General features: G+C 40.6%; 1 protein-coding gene across 4 annotated transcripts in view; it reads right to left on the reverse strand.

The window, feature by feature from the left end:
- Positions 1 to 21,172, reverse strand: part of pard3bb (par-3 family cell polarity regulator beta b) — a 236,063-nt gene that overhangs the window by 74,417 nt on the left and 140,474 nt on the right. For all 4 annotated transcript variants that reach the window (XM_034134298.1, XM_034134299.1, XM_034134297.1 and 1 more), the window contains exons 20-21: positions 10,718 to 10,828; positions 10,225 to 10,587 (exon numbers count right to left, since the gene is read on the reverse strand). In XM_034134298.1, the coding sequence (XP_033990189.1) occupies positions 10,225 to 10,587; positions 10,718 to 10,828 (474 nt within the window). The remainder of the gene's footprint in view (positions 1 to 10,224; positions 10,588 to 10,717; positions 10,829 to 21,172) is intronic.

Genomic DNA, 21,172 nt, shown 5'->3' on the forward strand with positions numbered 1-21,172 from the left:
CGGATTTAGGGTCGCGGTTGGTTTCTCTTATTTTGGCAGAACAATACAAACAAAGATATCAGGCTATATAAGAACCATGAATATGTTATATCAGAGTGGCGTTTCAAGCTCAGACTCAGACTTTGGCACATGAATCACAGAACAATTTAAAAGTTTTCTCCATAGTCATATACCCATATTACCTTTGTCCCAAGTGTTGAAAGGGATATTTTATTTTATCGTCTATCCTTGGGGACGTTTCACACTTCACTCTAGCTTGACTTAGAATCTCCCTCATTACTCCAGATGATTTTAAAAATGTACTTCAGTTGACCTTTTTCTCTGCAATGCTCTCATTCAAACTTTATCCGTCAGTTATACAAATATTTCCAGGCCATAGTTTCATTAGATTTTATCAAGAATAATCACCCTCTGCCTTAGCAATAATCATTTTACCCAACCAAGTATAATTACTAACCCTAACATTAACCCAAAAACATATACTTCAAACGTTTCTTCTGTGCAAAAAGTAATTGCACAGAGGCAAACATATACACTTTGTATGAATCATAAAGGTCTTTGCCAAGTATAATCTGATCACATACACACAAAAGACAGAGAACACATGTTGCTTAGCTACAGGTTAATCCTGAATTTCTATTTAATTTAGTTTTTCAAGTCTCTAATGAATGAAACGGGTAAAAGATTAAAAAAAAGTAAAGGAACGACAAGAAGGTAGAAGGGAAATAACATTGAGAGCCGTCCCTGAGCATATACCTTTTGTGGCTCAAAACTTGTGCGTGTCCTTTTGAGAGTTGTTATGCTCATGTGTCCTTTTACCGTGCGTGCTCCAGTGCGGGCGGATGTCCTTTGCATGGAATGTATTCTTCATTGAGAAGTACTTGTGCAAATACGAGAGGCGGAAATCATAAATGAGAGGAAGAGAGTGCAACGGGGGGGGGGGGGAAGAGAGACACAGAAAGGGTATATTGAAGGGAAGGAGAGCAAGTGGGAGGAAGGGATGGAGCCGACGAGTGCCTCTTGAGAGCTTTCTCTTATTAGCCGCGCTGAATCACACGCTTTGAGTCCGGAAAACACACACTCTGGGCCTTTTCTCATCTGCTCTCCATCTCTTGCCCCCCCAACCTCTTCCCATTCCTCTCTTTGAGTCCTCTACACATGCTCTACTTCCAGCATCTCAATTCAGTCTCCTTATTTCTACTTTCCAATTTATTTTTTTTGTCGAATTTGCCCCGTTAGTCCTTGATATTCCCTGACCTCTTCCTTTTCCCCCCTTGCATGTCCTCACTCTTTCCCTATTTTCATCTGAATTATCCTAAAAACATCCACTTAGCCCCTTTTCCCCCAGCTACCTCTTATTTTCTCCTTTTTTCCTTCATTAGTTGATCCTCTTTTCTCATTCCTGCAATTATTTGAGTCCACTTATGCTTCCTTTCAGGCTATAACAAATTGACCCTCTATTCCTCAAATCATCCCTTTTGTGTTCTTTCTTTTTTCAGAGCTCTAAACATGCATCCGTCCCTTCTCATGCTGCTCCTATTTTCTTTTCATTCTGTTCTTTTGTCCATTTTCTCTGCTTTCCCTAACCTTTATCCCCCACTTTTTCTCCAGCTTTTAGAATGAAATCCTCGCTTTTCTTCAACACTTCCTTCTGCTAATTTGTTCCTTCAGTTCCAAAACACTTATCCTAGCTCTTTCTTCTCCCTACCTCTCTTATATTTCACCCCTTTCCCCACTTTCTTTCTATTAAGCTGTCTACACACCAACCCGATTTTGGGAGTCAGAGGCCGTCAGAGGCAGTCGGGCATTCGCGGCGCCCTACTCAGGTTGGTGTGTCCTGCACCGTCGTCTCTTTACGGCACATTTTCACACCTCCCGATGCCTCCCGCGGCCGATTCAACATGCCTGCTGGTAAGGACAGTTATTGCCACTCGTCGACTGAAGTATTTGCGGTGTGTTCGTAGGTGGGCGGCGTAGCGGGCGGCGTAGCGGGCGGCGTAGCGGGCGGCGTAGCCGACGCAGGCGACGTAGCTGACGTAAAAGTCGGGGCGCCTTCGGTACGCGTTCTTTGGTCTCAGGTGGGTGTGTAGCGGCCTTAACTCCCCTTCCTCTTTATCCCACTTAACCTTCCATTTTACCTCCCGTTAGTTCCCGAAACACTCCAAACTTCTCTCGTTTCCGCCATGGTCCTTGAAACGGCTTGCTTTTCTGAGTTTTTCATTTAGAAAGAAATTCCAAATCCCTTTCCAAAGATTTGTTATAATATTAAAATGTTCTTTTGCTTACATATATAAAGTAAAACTAATTAGCTAAGATTAGGTAACGATTGTGGTATTTGTCATAAGAAATCGGTTAGGAAATTAAATTGGCTATTTGAAATTGAAGCGTGTCAAAGGGCAAGGAGATACATTTGGCTATTTCACAAAGAGTCAATCGGACCTCTAAATTAATGAACTTGCTGCAGTTATATTTCAGATCATTTTGTAAAAACGTGACCTCAGTTGTTCATTCACTAATGAGCTTTTCTTCTTGACTTTGCTTTAATGCTTATTTGTGGCAAAAACATGTCAAAGCTATTAAATATGCATCCCACACACATACAAACGGCCCCACCACATCAAAACTAATTACCTACAAGAACAGAGTAATGAAGAAAGCAGCACTCACACACACCAGCCTGGCACCCACTAAAAGCTCCCTTAGTGTGTGTCGGACGTGTGCAAGATAAAGACAGTGATTATGTATTACTGTGTACAAAATGGCCTGCGTGTGTGTGTGGCCCTCATTGAGCTGAGAGAACATCTGATTAATTATCATGGAGGGAAGAAAACCTCTCCAGTGACTAGCCAAGCAATGCTCAAAGCTCATCTTACTCTCCTTTATGAGCTCCCTCTCAGTCTCTTGTGGCATCTATTTCATCATCCCCATTCTTAATATGCATTTTGGGAGCGCGTGTTGTTTCCCTTCATGTACTCTGTTAAGTAAGTCGAGCGCAATAAGCATGTGAAATATGATAGGTAAGGTACAATAAATGATAAATTAAGCAGTAGAAAGAAGTCTAGCCATTTTGACTCTACATCTTATCAGGAGTCACACTTAATAGTATCTAACAAGAAAACTGGTCAATTGCTATACAGACGAAAAGCCTGGAGAGTGGAGTAGTATTTTACCACTTCAGGGATGCTCTTATCAAAGTCGATGAAGTTCTAGGTCGGATTCACAAAATAAGGTAATTAGTGAAGCTTTTACTAAACGGTGGTCGCAAACATACGGAGCCCCTAAAGGGACATGAAAACAAACAAAAAAAGAGAGAGAAAAAAAAAAGTCGGACGAAAAACTAACCCGTCATCCCGACTTTTTTTTTTTTTTTTTGAGAAAGTTACCGGTCCACCAAGGAGGAAGTGGAGCACACAGGAGACAACCATTTCATTGCAGACTGTTATGTTTACGTGGCGACAGGACAGTATATACATTATTTGAGATATATTTCGAACTCAGACTTAATTTTATGGACATTTCGGCCAGGGGTTTAGAGCTATTTGTTTAAGCACCGGATTGGCAAAACAGGAGAGTCTGTAAACCAGTCTGCTTTGATCTATGAATTAATGTCCGTGACTCTCAGAGTACCTGCTGCCCGCAGCTGGTTTAAAGGGAAACAAACACTCAGTCAGAACACACACACAGAGTGTGTCCCTTTAGGGGCTCCGTACAAACAAGTCATCACGGCAACACAAGTCTGCCTCTAGCTTAGCGGTGTTGACATGAAGTCGTCTCACCGTGTTGTAGTTCGTTTAGAGCAGTGGTCACCAACCAGTCGATCGCGATCGGTTGATCACGAGTGTGGTGCGGGTTGATCGCGCACCGTTAAACAAAAGAAAGAAAAGTAAAACAATTTTTTTTTCTAAATAAAGTTTTTAGATGTAAGCCTATCATCCACCACCCCGTTATAGCAGGTGCCACTCGATTGACGTATCTTTGAGACATTCCCTGTCACTCCCGACAATAATAGACTGACTTCAAGTGATGCTGCATATTTTTGAACTCACCTATGGTAGATACCAACTACAACAAAATGAACATATTTTACCCTGATTTAATTGTAATACACGTTTCAAAGTGATGCCGAAGTAACTACATACTGATACCGGTTAGCAAAAAACATGAATTAATGCTTTGACAAATGTACAGACAAGACGGCAGACGAAAAACCTTTTAAAATGCGTGTTTTCTGAATGGAGATCTGATCGATCAGGCTAAACTAACGTTATAGCTGCTCCGTCCAAACTCACAACAACATGATACAGACACAGATACAACAGCGACTGTATTCGCCATGACACAGACAGTCTGTGGTTTGTACATGTTTAACTTTTGTCTAGTTTCTGAACAGATATGAGGAGCTGTGAGCTCTGAGTGCTAACAGCTAACGGTTGCTGTTTTGGTTTTCTGATTCAACGTCAGTGACTGCAGGCTGAGATCCTCACCGCTGATTGGCTACCGCGCGAACGCGTCATTCGACTTAACATGTAATCGCGCCGCCCCCAAAATCGCATCGCGTTCCGGTGTGAACGCACCAATGGTCTATGCATGGGTAAAGAATGTTGTTAGAATTTTGAATTTGTAAGAATATGTGTTAAAAATAACTAATTGTAGCCTCACAGTTAAAATGGCACTTTATGTTATCTGCTCACTGCAAGATGTTATTTTTTTCTTTGTTGTTGTTGCTGTCAACAAAATAATGTTCATTCACTCAAACACATGGAAAATAAGCTACATACATTTATATTTAGGATTGTAATGAAGGAATGAATGAAACTTAAAATGATATGATGTAAATATTAACCAAGAACACAACATAACTAACATGTCAAAAATGATAAATATATATATATATTTATCATTTTTGACATGTTAGTTATGTTGTGTTCTTGGTTTAATCAAATTGGAAGTTGCACTAAATGATTTGATGTAATTCAGATGCAATTAGCCTACATACTGTAAAAGGCCTCAAATTGGAAGTACTGTCTGGGCTGTCTGTTTCACTCAATTCTGCAATAGGTAGATCTCGCCTTTCACCGAGGCCGAAGATCTTGGGCTTAAAAAGGTTGGTGACCACTGGTTTAGAGCCTAACGTTAGCAGTTTACATCTGGCAATTACATTTCCACTTTATCAACATGTATACATGGTGTTAATTTGTGGAGATTATCTGCTAAACAAAATATGTAAGTATCATGAATGTTTCTTTGCCAATAATCCTATTTTCTGCCATATTCCAAAATCCAAAGGAAACACACAATTGCTTTTTGTTGAGGTGGCACTACGTGCTAACTTTCGGGTTGGCCTAAAAAAAACGTCATCACTGCATCACTCTACTATCTGATTTAAGCAGTCAGATAATTGCAGCTATCCCCGAAAAATAAAACCAAAAGTTTGTCAGAGTTTCTTGCAGTGGCAGATGGTTGGAAAAGTGAAAGCAAAATCACTTCCAACACGTGTATCCTCTGTAGTCAAGCAGACCCAAAAAACAAACACATATGGAGAAACACTAAGGAGGATGTCGGGGGTTAGGGGATAGGGGCAGGGACGCAGTGTTATCAACGTAGCAGATGTTTATTTTGCTTAATTTGGTATGACCACTGGAATGAAGGGCTAGTGTAAAATGGTCCTTTTTGTTTTTGTGGCCTTAAATGTGTACTAAAATAAGTTTGAAGAAAAAAGTAGACTGTCTGGCCTTCAAAACACAAATCTGATTATTTTGAACAACAATATGACTACACCCACCTGTTGCAAGGCCACTGCATTCGATTCCAATATACCTTTTTGATCATTATGGCTGCATCTTGCTTTATATTTTCTTAGGTTGGTAGGCGCTCGGCTTCCTTGATAAATCCACTTTGGCCTTTATGTTTCTTTCTTTCATTCTCCATGTTATTTGCTCTCTACTTATCTATCACTCCTGCGCTACAGTACCCCTCTATCTCTGGAGCTCACTCCACTCTGGACTCTCCAGACTGATTGTTTTCTAATTGGTGGAGTGCCAGAGGTCGTGGTTGTTATGGTAACCTGCAAGGGGCACTTGGTCGGGTTAGGTAGTGGTGGTAGTGGTTGGGCGAGAGTGGGAGGGGGCACCCACTCAAGAAAAACGGAGGGCAGCACTCATCCAAGGCTTGGGTGGCCACTTCAGAAAATGGACTCGGTGTGTGTGCGCGAGTGTGTGTATGTTTGTGTGTTTGACATCCTAACTACCTCAGTTTTGTACATGCACCTAAGAGAGTGAAGAAGACAAGAAATGGAGCAAGTAGGAAAGATGGTGTGCGTGTGGGTATATATGTGCGTGAGAGCAGAGGGAGGGCAAAGATTTCTAGCCTTCACTTGACAATCTTCTAAAGAGCTCCTCTGCATGCGTCCTTTTTTCTCCAAGCCTGATTCCCACTGCTACTTCCTTCCCTATGTGAGCCACTTAGGCCCTCCAATCTGTCCATCTGTGCACAGGGATAGAGGAGAGGCTGAGGAGATGAACGAGGATGGACAACCGGAGAACGACTGTTTGTCTACGCTAAGCTAGCTACATTTGAAAAGGCATCTTGTTTTCCCTCTGATTAGCACTCTATCCAGACCCACTTTTTGACCTCGGAGAGACTTTTGAAAACAGTCTTTAGAGTTCGGTAAATGTGAAGACGATGACATAAGCCTGGACTGGGGCTGTGTGGAAGTAAGTATAGGAAGACAATTTTCTGTCGGTTTCTATTCCAATCTGTGATCATTTATAAAAAGATGTCAATATAGTGAATCAAACATTCAAGGTGCTGTCATTCAGCGGCATCTATTTGCATTTTGCTAGATGACTTTCATTGATACTGTATCCCATGAAAACAGCACCCCATTGTTTCACATAAAGTTTTTTAAAATAGACACCGGATAGTGGAGTTTGCCTCGTCAAGGATGATGAGGTATGACATTACTTTTGTGGAAAAATTGGGCGAAAAGCATTTAGAGATCATTTAATAGACTAGATTATATTTTGGCCAGTGTGAGACACACTTTCATGCCTTCATGTATGCACACTGTAATCTTTACCAAATGTGTGATGTCTGTCTGTGTGTGTGTGTGTATGTGGGTGTGTAATGGGTTTACTAAATGAGTCTGCATTAAACTCTTCCATGCATAAGGAATTGAGCTGGCGTTGCCCTTTAGAATTAAAGATGGTGGGCTGTATGAGAAGCAGACAGTGTGATATATTACAGTGCTGCATGGTTAAATAACTGTCCTTCCATAATGATGCTGTTTAAAGTAAGGCACTGATAGCAAAAATAAATAACACACACACACACACACACACACACACACACACACACACACACACACACACACACACACACACACACACACACACACACACACACACACACACACACACACACACACACACACACACACACACACACACACACACACACACACACACACACACACACACACACACACACACACACACACACACACACACACACACACACACACACACACACACACACACACACACACACACACACACCTCATTATGAAGTCTGCCAAATATTTGAGCTGATCTTTACTTTTGAATAAAAACCTACTTAAAGTTATTAGTTCCACGGACTCTGCAAACTTGTGCTGGATGGTTGGTTTAGTTTTGATATCCATGACATGCTTCCTAACCGAGAGCAATCCATCTATATATTTTATTTAGTCTGCATTCACACACCCATGCGCACACAACTGTGTAAATGTTTGGCTCCATGTTTTTGTTGCAGCATTACTCTTAATGTATATGAGTGTGTAAGAGTGTGTGTTGTCTTTGCCCTGCTGAGGTGCTGATGGAATGGAGTCCTTTGCAATTTTGTTTATCTCCGTTTCCCACATGCACAGCGGGGCTCTGGCCTCCCTTGACGTACAGGAACAGCAAGTCAAGCACACAAACGCACACACACACCTACACACACACCGCTGACACAACTGCATTCTTTTTTTGGCACCATCGATTACTGTCAGCCAATACCTGGACTTGCTTCTGTCTGCATCATCAGGTTTCAGGAAGTGATGATAAATGAATAGCACTGCCAGCACTGCTGTGGCCATGGATAATGGTTTCTATAAAATCAAGACATTCTCCGACTCCTGTTACTTCTTACAACGACGGAACATTTAAGTTAATGCATATTGGTTGGATGTAACTAAGTAGCAACAAAAGCTACTAATTCATCTGCTGCAGTTAATGATGAGATTGTTGAATACAGTTATTGTTAGAAGTTAGCGTATGAAACTGAAACATTGGCATTACATATACAATAAACAAAAATGTGATGCTTTAGTATTAAATATATTAAACTGTCTTCGGTGATAGGCTTATTTAGCTGTACATTGAAGCTCAAGCAAATTACCTTTATTTGCAATAAACTTAGTTGTAACCCATTCTGTTTTTTGCATTTACACAATTTTTTTTAACAGTTTCTTCACTAAAAAGGTCTACCCTGCAACCCAAGGTCAACTGAGTCTTGGCTTTCCATAATAACATAGTATTTATGCAGGGAGGAAAAACTATAAGAAAAATACTGTGTAAGAAAACATCTCAATGAAGCCTGGAAGTGTCCATCAAACAGGTTCACTTCCCCACATGAAGACAGGTACAGACATAGTGTGTGTGTGTGTGTGTGTGTGTGTGTGTGTGTGTGTGTGTGTGTGTGTGTGTGTGTGTGTGTGTGTGTGTGTGTGTGTGTGTGTGTGTGTTTTAAGGATTGTGGAGCTGAGAGGAACACATTGAGTCCTGCGGTGATATTTATATTGGATACACACAACACACACACACTATGCATGTCAGTGGGCATGGGAGTACACAAGCTCTCACACTGAAGCTCAAAGCAAGCACAAACAATTACATATTTCTCTTTTTGTCCGTCTGTCTCTTTCTCTCTCTTGTTCTCAAACACACACACAAACTGGCCTTTGGCAGATAAACTTGAATAAGACAGCTGATGGGAAAGGAGAGGGAGAGAAATATGGAGCATCAGCACGGTCATACTGTACTACTTTAAAAGTAAAGTGGAGGGAAGAAGAAAGCAGGAAGAAACCTCAGAGCTTTCAGCCTAGGCCTAGCTCCAGGATGTGATGCAAAAAGGCAAAACTCATAGTTTAGAAGATATTCGATATGTTCCTACATGCAGGACATGGTTAAATCCTACCATTAGCACATGTACTCTGTTCTGCATTGGCCACTACTCCCTCACTGTGAATGGGACACCAGTTGGTTGTTCCTCAACAAAAACACCACTGTTTGCTATACTGGCTTTAAAGTGGTGGAATGAGCTCTCTATTTATATCAGGTCTCACATCTTCCCTTTCAGACTGAAAATCAACATGTTTTACTTTTAACCTCACATTCGCCATTAAAAAAACAAAAAAAACAATTCAATACTTCTTTGCGAGGCACTTAAAGGGGCCCTATTATGCTCATTTCCAGGTTAATGTGACATGTCTCCATGCTTTGATGTTCAAAAAGTTCTTTATTTTTCTCATACTGCCTGTGCTGCAGCACCTCTTTTCACCCTCTGTCTGAAACCAGAGCCCAGTCTGCTCTGATTGGTTAGCTGCTGTGGTTGGTCAACTGCCTAAAGATGGTCTGACCCTTAGCATATCACATACAATGTGTTGGAGCGCTAGCAAATACAAGCGCATGTGGTACATAGTGATGTCACTATGTTACAGAAGAAAACAAAGGAGTCTAATGGAGGCGTTTCAGGCAGGGGGGGAGTGTGTGGGAGAGAAACTCCCTCTGGAGGGAACTTTGGGATTTTTGCCTTTGCAAACCATTTACATGCACAAAAACCTTTATAACACACTACAGGAAAGAGAAAACCCCCAAAAGCATAATAGGGCCCCTTTTTTAAACAAGGTCTGCCTTGTTTGAAGAAAATATACTTGCAGGAAATGTCTTTTCTGAATGTGTATCCTAATGGTTGATTGCACTTATTGCAAGTAGCTTTGGTTAAAAGTGTCAGCTAAATGCCATATAATGTAAAGTTATAATAATAGTTGTTCAGCAAATTGTACCAAACTTACCACTGTGGGTTGAACTGTTGAACCAAACCATTACGATCATGTGCACAATCTACCCCCTTAAACTTGTTTTGTCAAACTCCTGAGAGTGTGACAAAAAGTGAGTTTGCCCTGAGAAGGTCATGGTGCCTTACCTGTCGTTGGCAGTAGCAGAGACAGGAGGAGATGTAGTTCCAGCTCCCCTCGGTTTATTGACTTTGGCGTACAGCCTATCGAGGGGGTCGTCATCAGGGATGGCCCCAGGGTCGTTAACGTGATTTGCATGTCCTGGGAAGACAGGAGGGCCTTGGGGGGGAGGGTTGGCAGCATGGGCGTGCTGAATGGTACTGTAGGGAGGTGACTGAGATGGTGGCTGCGGCAACGGAGCCGTATCACGGTCCCTGAAGGTCTGTATTCGGGCGTAGTTGGGGTCTGCGTCATCATCTTCAAATTCTGGATAGGATGTCCCGCCAACTTGCTGGTCTCTGGGCCGCAACTCAGGATGCCCCGCCTCGATCCTGACAGAGGGAGGAAGAGTAACACGTCTAGAAATGTTCTTGATATGCAAACGGAAAGAGAAAATACTCTCTGAGTATTCCGGCAAATTTAAAGCACATACAAATAGTGATCATCATCAAAGCCCCCCACCTTTCTCTCTCGTCTTTCATCCTCTCGAACTCATGATCACTCAGGACGTCTGACTTCTGTCGCTGTAGAGCTGCTTTTGCCTCCTTCTTCTCATCTTTTTTCTTGCCAAATCTGGACAGAGACAGACAGGGATTGACACAGACAAAAAGACACAATGAATGAAATTAGAGAGACACGTCATGATATAATAATGTAATATGGGGATTTTAACAGCCTTAACATGATGTGGTTCTGTTGAAGCAGATGAGGAACAAACATTGACACACATGGCTGGTATTACAAAATGTCCTCTCCAAGGCAGCTCATTGTGGAATAGCCTCCCAACTGAGATACAGGATTGTCCCACTCTCAATAGTTTTAAAGGTCAACTCAAAGAATGGTGGAGAAACAAACAGACGTGCAATCACCGCTAAATGCACTTTAACACAGGGGTATCTCCTCTTGCACTTTAGGTAGCTCTTGTATCTTCTCTTGCACTTTACATGTCGTTGCTGCTATATTGTATTACCATGTGATAAATACTTGTGTATGCTGCTCTTACTCTTTTGCACTTTTTTGCATATCATATATTTAGTTTTGCTATGTGTATACTTGTCATGTTCTTAAATGTTTTATGTGAGGGAATGCTGATGGAAATTAGCTCCAAGCTAAAATCCGGCATATTTACACTTGACGCATTTTTCACTGTCATGATTCTTTTCAGGTTTCATATTTGTATTTAGTGTCTCTACCGTGACATGTTTACATGCTTTAATGTTCAAGAAGGTCTTTCTATTGCTCATACTGCCTGTGCTGCAGCACCTCTTTCACCCTCTGTCTGAAACAAGAGCCCTCTTATTGGTTAGGTGGCTGGCTCAGCTGTGATTGGTCAACCACTTAGAGATGTCCCGCCCATTAGCCTATCACCTACAATGAGATAGAGTGCTAGCCAACAGAAGCGCAAGTGTTACACATTGATGACACTATGCTACGGATTTAAACAAATGATTTCAATGGAGTCGTTTCAGGCGTTGCTGTTTATTAACATACATGTTTGAGATATCATGGAGACCACTGGAATGTGAGGAATTTAAGGATACATCTTTTTAAAAATAGATAAACAATAATTAACAAGCCTATGTGCTTTGCAATGCACTGAGCAGTGGAATAAATGGTGGATAAGTAGTTCAATAAATTAGAAGGAGGCAGGCAATTGCACTCTGTATAGCCTAATCTAAATTAAAAGATGGCATACACACAATAGACTAAGAGGCCCTTTAAGTGGCCACATATCAATACTCAAACCACACCACTCAATACAGTGTGTGTGGTCAGCATCAACAGCATACTCAGCACTACTGGACACTCATTACCTGGACAACACACACACACACACACACACACACACACACACACACACACACACACACACACACACACACACACACACACACACACACACACACACACACACACACACACACACACACACACACACCACACACACACACACCACACACACACACACACACACACACACACACACACACACACACACACACACACACACACACACACACACACACACACACACACACACACACACACACACACACACACACACACACACACACACACACACACACACACACACACACACCTGCCTTCAATTCATAATTAAATATAAATGAATACTCTGAATCAGAAACAGGTTTAATTAAATAAACTTTTGGTCAGAAATCAAAAAAGAAAAGTCACATGTTGCTCTATTTCTCTTCAGTGCCAATGCAATGCACGGATAAATGAATAAAAAAGGAAAATATTTCCATTGAGATATCAAGTGTTTTAAGCAGTTTTTCCTTCTTAATCCAAGGTAAAGATTTAAAGCACTGAAAGTAATATTGATATAGTTATCAGGAGCCATTAGGAGGAAAAAAAGCTGAGGCTAGGAATGGAAAAAAAAGAAAAGGGACTCCTAATAGAAGCTCATTAAACTCTACACCCCAGCAGCTACACGGTGAGTAGGATATGGTTAATTGAGCCAGTCAAAACTGCTAAATAGTTAATATCTCCAACGTGCAAACCGTGACCTTATAACACGCCTTATGTTTTATTTATCTGCTGAATGTATTGATGTATTACCCTCTGGTTTACACTTCCGCTACCCACTGCTACTGATGTTTTTGAAGTACCTGTTTGTGCATTATTTATGACGAGATTTGTGGTCATTTAAAAATGTGTGACTGTTTTGTAGTATACAGTAGCTTGTGCATTGCTGGAAAAAAAGATGTAGTATGTACACTAAGGTAATGTTTCTTTGAAATGTGGAATGGGAGGTAAAGGAGCATATTCCCCACTGGGGGCTCAATGGGGAACGAAGGGCGATAAGTGTGTGTGTGCATTAACAGTGTGAGTATGTGTTTGCCTCACAGGGGACAAGCCTCGCTATAATTACTGCTACCTACCTACTGGAGGCTTACGCTTTCCTTCAACTCTCCTTCTTCCCCCTCTTTCACCTCTCCTTGTTACCTTTTTCCTCCTTTTTTCCCTCCCTTCTCTCATTAACCTCGTTTCTGTTCCTTTCCTATCCAGAGCTTACCTCCCCTTCACCCTTTCATCTCTCCGCCTCGCTCGGCGTGTCTCCCCTCGGTACCAAACACTTCTCTCACAGCACTTAACCTTTGCCAACTCCTCCTCTCCTCTATGCTGTCATCCCTGTTCCCTTTTCCTGCGTTTGAACAGAAAGTGAAAGGCAAGAAAGGTATTAAGGTAAAAGCTGGATTACAGGATGTTTGTATTACTTACAAGAGATATAAGGAGTGATAGGAAATCGGACTCCTCTGATAGAAAAACTAACAGAAAACTAATTTCAAAACCCTTAAAATCGTTACCCTATACCCTCATGACTATCAAGTCAAGATGAGAGTCCATACACATAACGACACATTGGAAATATACTGTATAATGCAGGTGGATGGATTGATTAAAAAAAAACAATAGGATCAATCCAACTATTTGCCTACATTATCCATCAGAGACCATCTCTGCGCAATATCAAAATATTATTTTTTCTAGGGATTTGGACATGAGATGAAAATGTACTGGTATAGAAAGGTACATAAGGTAAATCAAAATGTATATTTTGAATCAGACTCATAAATCCATCATGAAAAATAATGAATAACACGCACAGTTTTGCCTATGTGAAAAAGGAAGACAATTATTGTAGGTCAAGAGTCAATAAGGGCTTTGGCAGAAAACAAATAGGGGCATTGGATAAAATACAAGTAACAAAAGCACCTTGTGTCAAGAGGGCATTCAACAAATACTTTACATGGTTTTGGAGTCATCTTGACAGTATGTGTTATATGCCTTCTGGACACACAAGACTTTCTTCATTTCCATCATCTGTTTTTATGTCATCATTGCTTACTTCTCTGCCATTCTGAACCACCGCAGTGGAGGCTTTTTCTCCAAAGGGTCAAGTTCTACAGTGAAGATGAACATGACCAATTACAATTAACATAACTATGTTTGAGTTACCTATATGTAACAGTAAATGGAAGGGAACAGTGGGTAAGATACAGAGTGAAGATAATACAAAAAATAATGGTCAGCTAAATTAGATCTACTCTTTCTCTCCAGTCCATTTTGAAAGTGTTGTAGTATTAAAACTGGGCTATTGTTTGAAAAAACATGCATTTTACATGCTAGTGTATGTAACTAGCAGAGAAAAAAAGTTAAGTACCTAGGAAGCAAATAGGCATATGTCATGGCACTCATCTCTGACCTTTTCGCTCTCCCTTCACCAAGGAACAGGCAATTCCAGCAAATGTTCAATTGTTAGCCCTCTAAAATCTAAAGTTATCAGAAAATTAAATCACCAATTATTAGTGTCCCCATGGTGCACATTTAAAAACGTGGAGGTGCTAGAGATATGACTGATTTACCAATTATTCCATTTTAAGTTATTTATTTGCCATTTTATTACTAATGTTTATATATTGTTTTCTTTGAAGAATACATTTAAAAGTGTAAAATAGAGGGGGACTAGGGTTTAATAGTAGAAAAACAAGTACATTTCTTAGGCCCATCACACACACATGCTGGCGAACGTAGCCTAGGCGTCCTGAAGACGTTTAACATTTTACACATTACGACATTGTCGCCTGGGCAGAATTTCACGAGAGATATGAGAGTAAAAACAGCTGATTAACAGCCAGTTAGAATGAATAAATCACCTCTTGTTCTGACATTACTGGGAACAGAATGATGTCTCATGAATATTCATGACGTAACACCACAATCTGTATGGAAGGTGTACGGCTACTCATTAGCATGCGAGAAAGATTTAATTAGACGTATACACAGGTTCTTTAAAGCCTCCATCTGTGTAGGAAAAGGTAAACATCTGTCAACCATCGAATCTAATGTTTGACAAAGGACAAATATATCTTAAACAATTATTGTTTCTTTTCATGTGGATTTTGTTGGGCTACCAAACAGTTCCAGGTAAACAATATGTGTTTACCACAAAATCTGTGATACAAAACACCTCAATTATTTCCTGATGAAAAAAAAGAAATTATGCACCAAGAAGATTTTTAAACTAAACTCACTTTGTGCCTTGCCAGTCTTCTTGCATATATGTCTAAATATCAGAGCAACCAGCAACAGGTACAGTGTAAAGACTCCGTGTGTGCCTTCTTGACTTAAAGTGGACCTATTATGCTATATTGGAAAAATATATTGTAGGGCCATACCTATACAAAACATGTCTGTGAAGTCTTTTGCTTAAAATACCAAACAGATCACCCATTGTAGCCATGCCTCATATTGCTCAAACCCCTCTTTTGCAGCCCTGTTAGAGAAACGCAGATTTTGGGTCCTTAGCTTGAAAAAAAGAAAAAGAGGAGGCGGAGCTAATGCCTGTTCAGAATTCTACCGGAGATAAAGTAAAATTCTGCTGTGATAAAAGGCCATCCTGTTTAAACCACGTCACGGATTATTTCTGAAACAGTATGGAGCTTTTTCTCTTGCGGGTTTATCACAAGGTGAGTTCCTTTTTTTATTTCCTGCTTTTTAAACGTAAATTGTACAGTACAGGTTAGCTCTGAGTGTTAGCGAGGCTTGCTAATGTAAACACCGACCATATTACATCCAAAACACGTCAGGCATTGTTTCTGATAGCAACTTTCTGTGGGTCCGCCGCCGATTTGACGTCATATCGGCAGCAAATCTGTATCCGCTCGTTGTACCCCCGTTTTTAAAAGATTTGGGTACGGAGGAAAAGAGAGAGGGTTTTATTTTCTGACGCTGCGTGAGTTTTCAGACCCACCGGGGACACATATTTATGTAGAAAAGACATCAAAAAGTGCATTTTGCATGATAGGTCCCCTTTAAGTAATTTGTTGGTTGATCGGCTGGGTGTGCCAGGGCCTAAAACAGTCTATCACTGTAAGAAACGCTATAGTCACTCCAAATATTTCAAAATGTCTTCTGGGTACACCAGCATTGCAGATGATGAGATAGACTGTACGAACCTGACTGCTGTGTCATTCTGGGCCTTAACCCTAGGCTTAATTTGTCAAAGACAGGTGCTGGTTGTCAAGATTAACATGCTTGTTTGTTCTTTACTCTTTTAAAAATGTGTTGCCTGATTTATGCTTAAAGGGCTTTTTGACTTTTAACCAAAATGCACAAAAAATAACTACCTTTTCTAAGGGAATCATTGACTGATCAAAGCAGAACAATGATGGGTTGGAAGGTAAAAAGGGGACTGATACCTCGTTATATTTTCTCACCACACTTAATGCTTAAACACACATGCCACATGTAATAGTGAACAGTGAGCGAACCTAGCTGAGGGGCTGTTCCACACTTATGCTTCTGAATAGTACACAAGAAGAAAAAGCCACTGACAAACGAGCAGAAAATGAGTGCAAACATCTGTGACTCTCACTTCACCTATTCATTCTATTCTTCTGATTCCTCTCACTCCCTCCCTCTGCCACTCTGTAGACACGCCCCCCTTTGCTATCATTGGTAAATGGATCCCTGGGGGAATGGGTGATTGACAAGTCTGCTGCGATAACAAGCACATGCATGCAGACTCTGTCAGGATGCGCACATTCAAATGCAAGCAAACACACATACACACTCGCTAACACTTGGGAGATGATTGACAGGCATGACATCAGTGCGTGACACTTCAATGACTTTCTGTCATGATGTTTGATTGGCAGCTGCTGGGTACTCCCCCCTCCTTTCAACCATTTGCTCTCTGATTATGAAACAATGACAGTAAATGTCTGGTCAAAAGACGGGGTTTTACCTACTTAAAGAGCTCCAAACAGCTTCCTTTCACCAAATTTCCAGTTGCCGTCACCCAAACCTGACCATATTGTGCGGCTGCTACGAAGTGGAAATGATTGCTAATCAAAAGTCCTCAAAACACTTAAATATCTGTATTCCTTTAATGTCAGTCAACTGTATCTTTCTTATTAATTTCTCTTTATTTATTTCACGTTTCCTTTGACTGAAAAATTGGTGCCCGAGCATATTTCAATGTCCTGGATAAATGTGAGAATCCGATCAAATATTTTGTTTATCATTGAGCTTTGAAACCAAATGATCAGAAGGCTATTTAAAGGATGACATCATCAAGGTATGAAGATGCTATTGAAAAGAAAACTCCATCAATGCCTTTACGCAAATGCACTTCAGATCGTTCATAGGGGGAATCATTTTCACCAAACGTTATGACTGGAGAGATTTCAATTTCAATACATTTTGAACAGAAACACTTTCTTATTTCCCTTTTTTGTTTCATTTTTAGTGCGCTGTATTCCCTATTTATCCTCTTTTTACCTGTGTTCAAGGTTCAAGGCTTTTATTAGTCATACGTACATAGCTACAATGTAGTTATGACGATGAAAATCTTAGGTCACAGGCTCCTCCAACAGTGCAACACAATACAATGTGTTCACATTGTTGCACTCTACAATGCCTTGCTGTAATGATTATCTTGGTTTTGGAATAATGAGAAGGGGAAAAATAGATATCCTTGCTAATTAGCAATGGCTAGGTGAAGCCCCCTCATCGCTGAGAAAACGGATAATGATCCTAAGGATGGAGCACCAATGGTGTAACAGATGTAATGCATTATGACCAGCTGGAGAGAGGGAGAGGAGAAAGACAGGGGGAAAAAAAGAGGCAAATAATGTGGTACAGAATGTAATTATTTGCCTCAATGAGAGGTAAAAAAAAAAAGCAGACTCAATGCTTTCAAAAAAAATGATGGGGCTCTAATTATAATCTGAAGCTTTTTGTACTTTTTTGGTTAAAAAACATCAAATAGTCGACATATACTGTATGTCCATGGACACAGCAACCACAGACAATTAGATGATGTAGATCAGTACAGCATCACAATTACAACCAAGCAGACAACGGTGCATTTATTACCATAGATTCTAAGAAATTCACACAATTTAAAAACTGAAAATGAACAGCATGCACACATAATTTACGAAGGCCATCAACAATTTCATAAACATGACGCACTGGCATAACAGCAGCGCCTGTCCCCTTCATGTTTCTGGTAGACCTTGTACATTTCCAGCCTCACCTCATAGATTTCCATATTTTCACGATCAGCACACACACACATACACACACACACACACACACACACACACACACACACACACACACAGATGACAGAACAGCTCAGAGAGCCATACTCTCAACCCATGTTAATTATGTTTGTCGAGCGTTAAGTTATGGTTGTATGTGCAATATATGAATATTTAAAGAATTGCCAGATTTAGTTCGAATATCAACCTTAAATGTCTGAAGAAAAAAAAAGATCATAGATGAACAAAGAGCCACACAACTGCAGATCATTTAGACACACACAAGCACACAGTGTCTGTCTGAGGAAGATTCATAGCAGCCACGTGCCAACTATATGACAACCATCTGACTGTGTGACCAATCATGTTTTATCACCACATGATTATTCATGACGGTTGGATAGTCACACACACACACACACACACACACACACACACACACACACACACACACACACACACACACACACACACACACACACACACACACACACACACACACACACACACACACACACACACACACACACACACACACACACACACACACACACACACACACACACACACACACACACACACACACACACACACACACACACACACACACACACACACACACACACACACACACACACAATTGGCACAACTGATTGGCAGGTGGCAGTTCACAGTAACGGAGCCAGCTGTCCACTTTAAAGGGCATTTTCAACAAACATTCACAGTCTGTTTTTAATGTCCGGGTTAAAAATGTGAAATTACAGTCATTCGATTCAACTTTTTCACTCTCTACACTCTTTATAAATGTGAAAAACATTAATGTAATTTGGCCTTTCGGACTATAACGGTTTCATAAGTAAAAACCAATAAATGGAGTTCTGCAGTACATTTCAATAGACATTTGGTAATGGAAAGTGACAGTAATAGAGACTTAAGTGATGACATTGTTGAAGGCCGACCCAGAAGTTATCATCATAAGGGCTGCCTCGCCAAAAACCAATGGGATGTTCCATTGGAAAATCAGATCTTCGACAAACACACGTTTATAGCTGCGCATCACCACCAGTAAGCTAAGGCCGCTAATGTTCGATATGAAGCCATTTTGTAGTCTCATTTAGCCACATATTAGCTATCACATTTTCTTTGACATACAAGCTTTGGACTGGTGAGGTATTTACTGACATTTGTTAGGTTTTAGAACCAACAAATAATGGAACACGCTAACAAAATTACTTTGAGATAAAAGAAGCTGAAGTGGAAATGACAACTAATTTGCAGGTGTTTGGAGTCCTTCCTGCAACGCTCTATTATACCAATATGTGGCCTTGTAGCTCATGCATAGAAATAGAAAGAAAACGTATAGCGTGTCAAATGTGTGAACTAACCAATGATACACTTTAACATGTATTACTGTAGAACCAGACAACTTGGAGTAAGGTTGAGTATCCCATACCACCTCTCCTCTGGACCATTAGGCCAATCAAATCTGGCCTTGGCAGATATGACAAATCAGCAGCGCGGCCCAGATTGAACTGTACTGAATAGCAGCAATTTTCATTCTCAGTCTACCTTCATTACATGCAATCAAATGCAGATGGGGAGCTGGAGGGAGAGGAACAAATTGGAATGATGCAAAGATTACGGAGGTTGGGGGTGTGAAGAGAGAGGTTATAGAAATATGGCTGGAAAGAGGGGGATGAGAGGATTATCAATGGGCTCCAATCAGGGCCCTCTTATGGTGATGAGAGTTGGGTGTAGAGGAAAGGTCTAAAATATCCTTTGGTCTATTATATGGTTTCTTTAGGCACTTAAGGCAAGATGTGATGGGGGAATTAGTGGTTAGATGAAAGGGTGGATGGAAGGACAGGTGCATCGATCTTTAGATTAAACTGGAGATATTCTGGGTGTGATGCGTAGGTTGTCCAGACCATAATAACATGTGGCGGATAGGCGGAGGAGGGATGGAGGAACATGGAAAGAAGGGATTGGGCATAACCTTTACTAGACTAAAGCACTTAAAACATTGCTAAAATGGTAAGACTGACAGATCATAGAGTGAATGAGGACAGGAGAACATTTAGATGTGTCATGTATTGCCTTGGAGCTGTAGAGGAAAATGCAATAGAAGAAAAATGTAAGCGGAGAGGAAATGATGGAGAACCTGAGGTGTGTAATCGGTGCATTTATAGGAATTCATCCCATTGTGCAACCAATTATCCATTTGCTCCACAATGTAGCTTGCATATTTGTGCATAACACCAAGAAACATACACCACAGTGTGTAAAAGTCAAAATTCAAAGCAGAGCAGCATACATATTTAATTGTGTTTGACTGCCATGAGCAAATTTCTCAATTTAAAAAAACAAGATGGCTTTAGTTTCTGCATAAGACGTTAGAAAGCAATTATTAAGGTTATAGGAAAGTCGGATAACAACTATATCCAGGTAAATTAAGTATAACAAGTGGTGACATAACATAGTATACTGGAGATTCAGCATTTATCATTTATTTTCAACTTTAAGGGTTTTGTCTAAAAATACCAAAATGCAGATTTCCCCGTAACATTTTAAAGTCTGTCACTTACTCGAAAATCGTGCCAAATAGAACGTCAGACGGCATTGACAGCTTAGTTTTTACGGAGCTCCGAATAAATAGGGGATTGATGTCCGGTCGGAGTGGCAGCAGGCTTACCCTTAAACTGTGATTTCTGAATTATATTGATTCTTTTACTGTCCTTTTTTCTGTAGAGGAAGTAAGGAAACCGTAACTCTGGATGTATGTGTTGTTTGATGTGCAACACTGTTTATGACTCAGCAGTAAGACATGAAGAAACTTATG

This window comes from Trematomus bernacchii, unplaced genomic scaffold (assembly GCF_902827165.1).
Source record: "Trematomus bernacchii unplaced genomic scaffold, fTreBer1.1, whole genome shotgun sequence".
In the NCBI taxonomy this organism is placed as follows: Eukaryota; Metazoa; Chordata; class Actinopteri; order Perciformes; family Nototheniidae; genus Trematomus; species Trematomus bernacchii.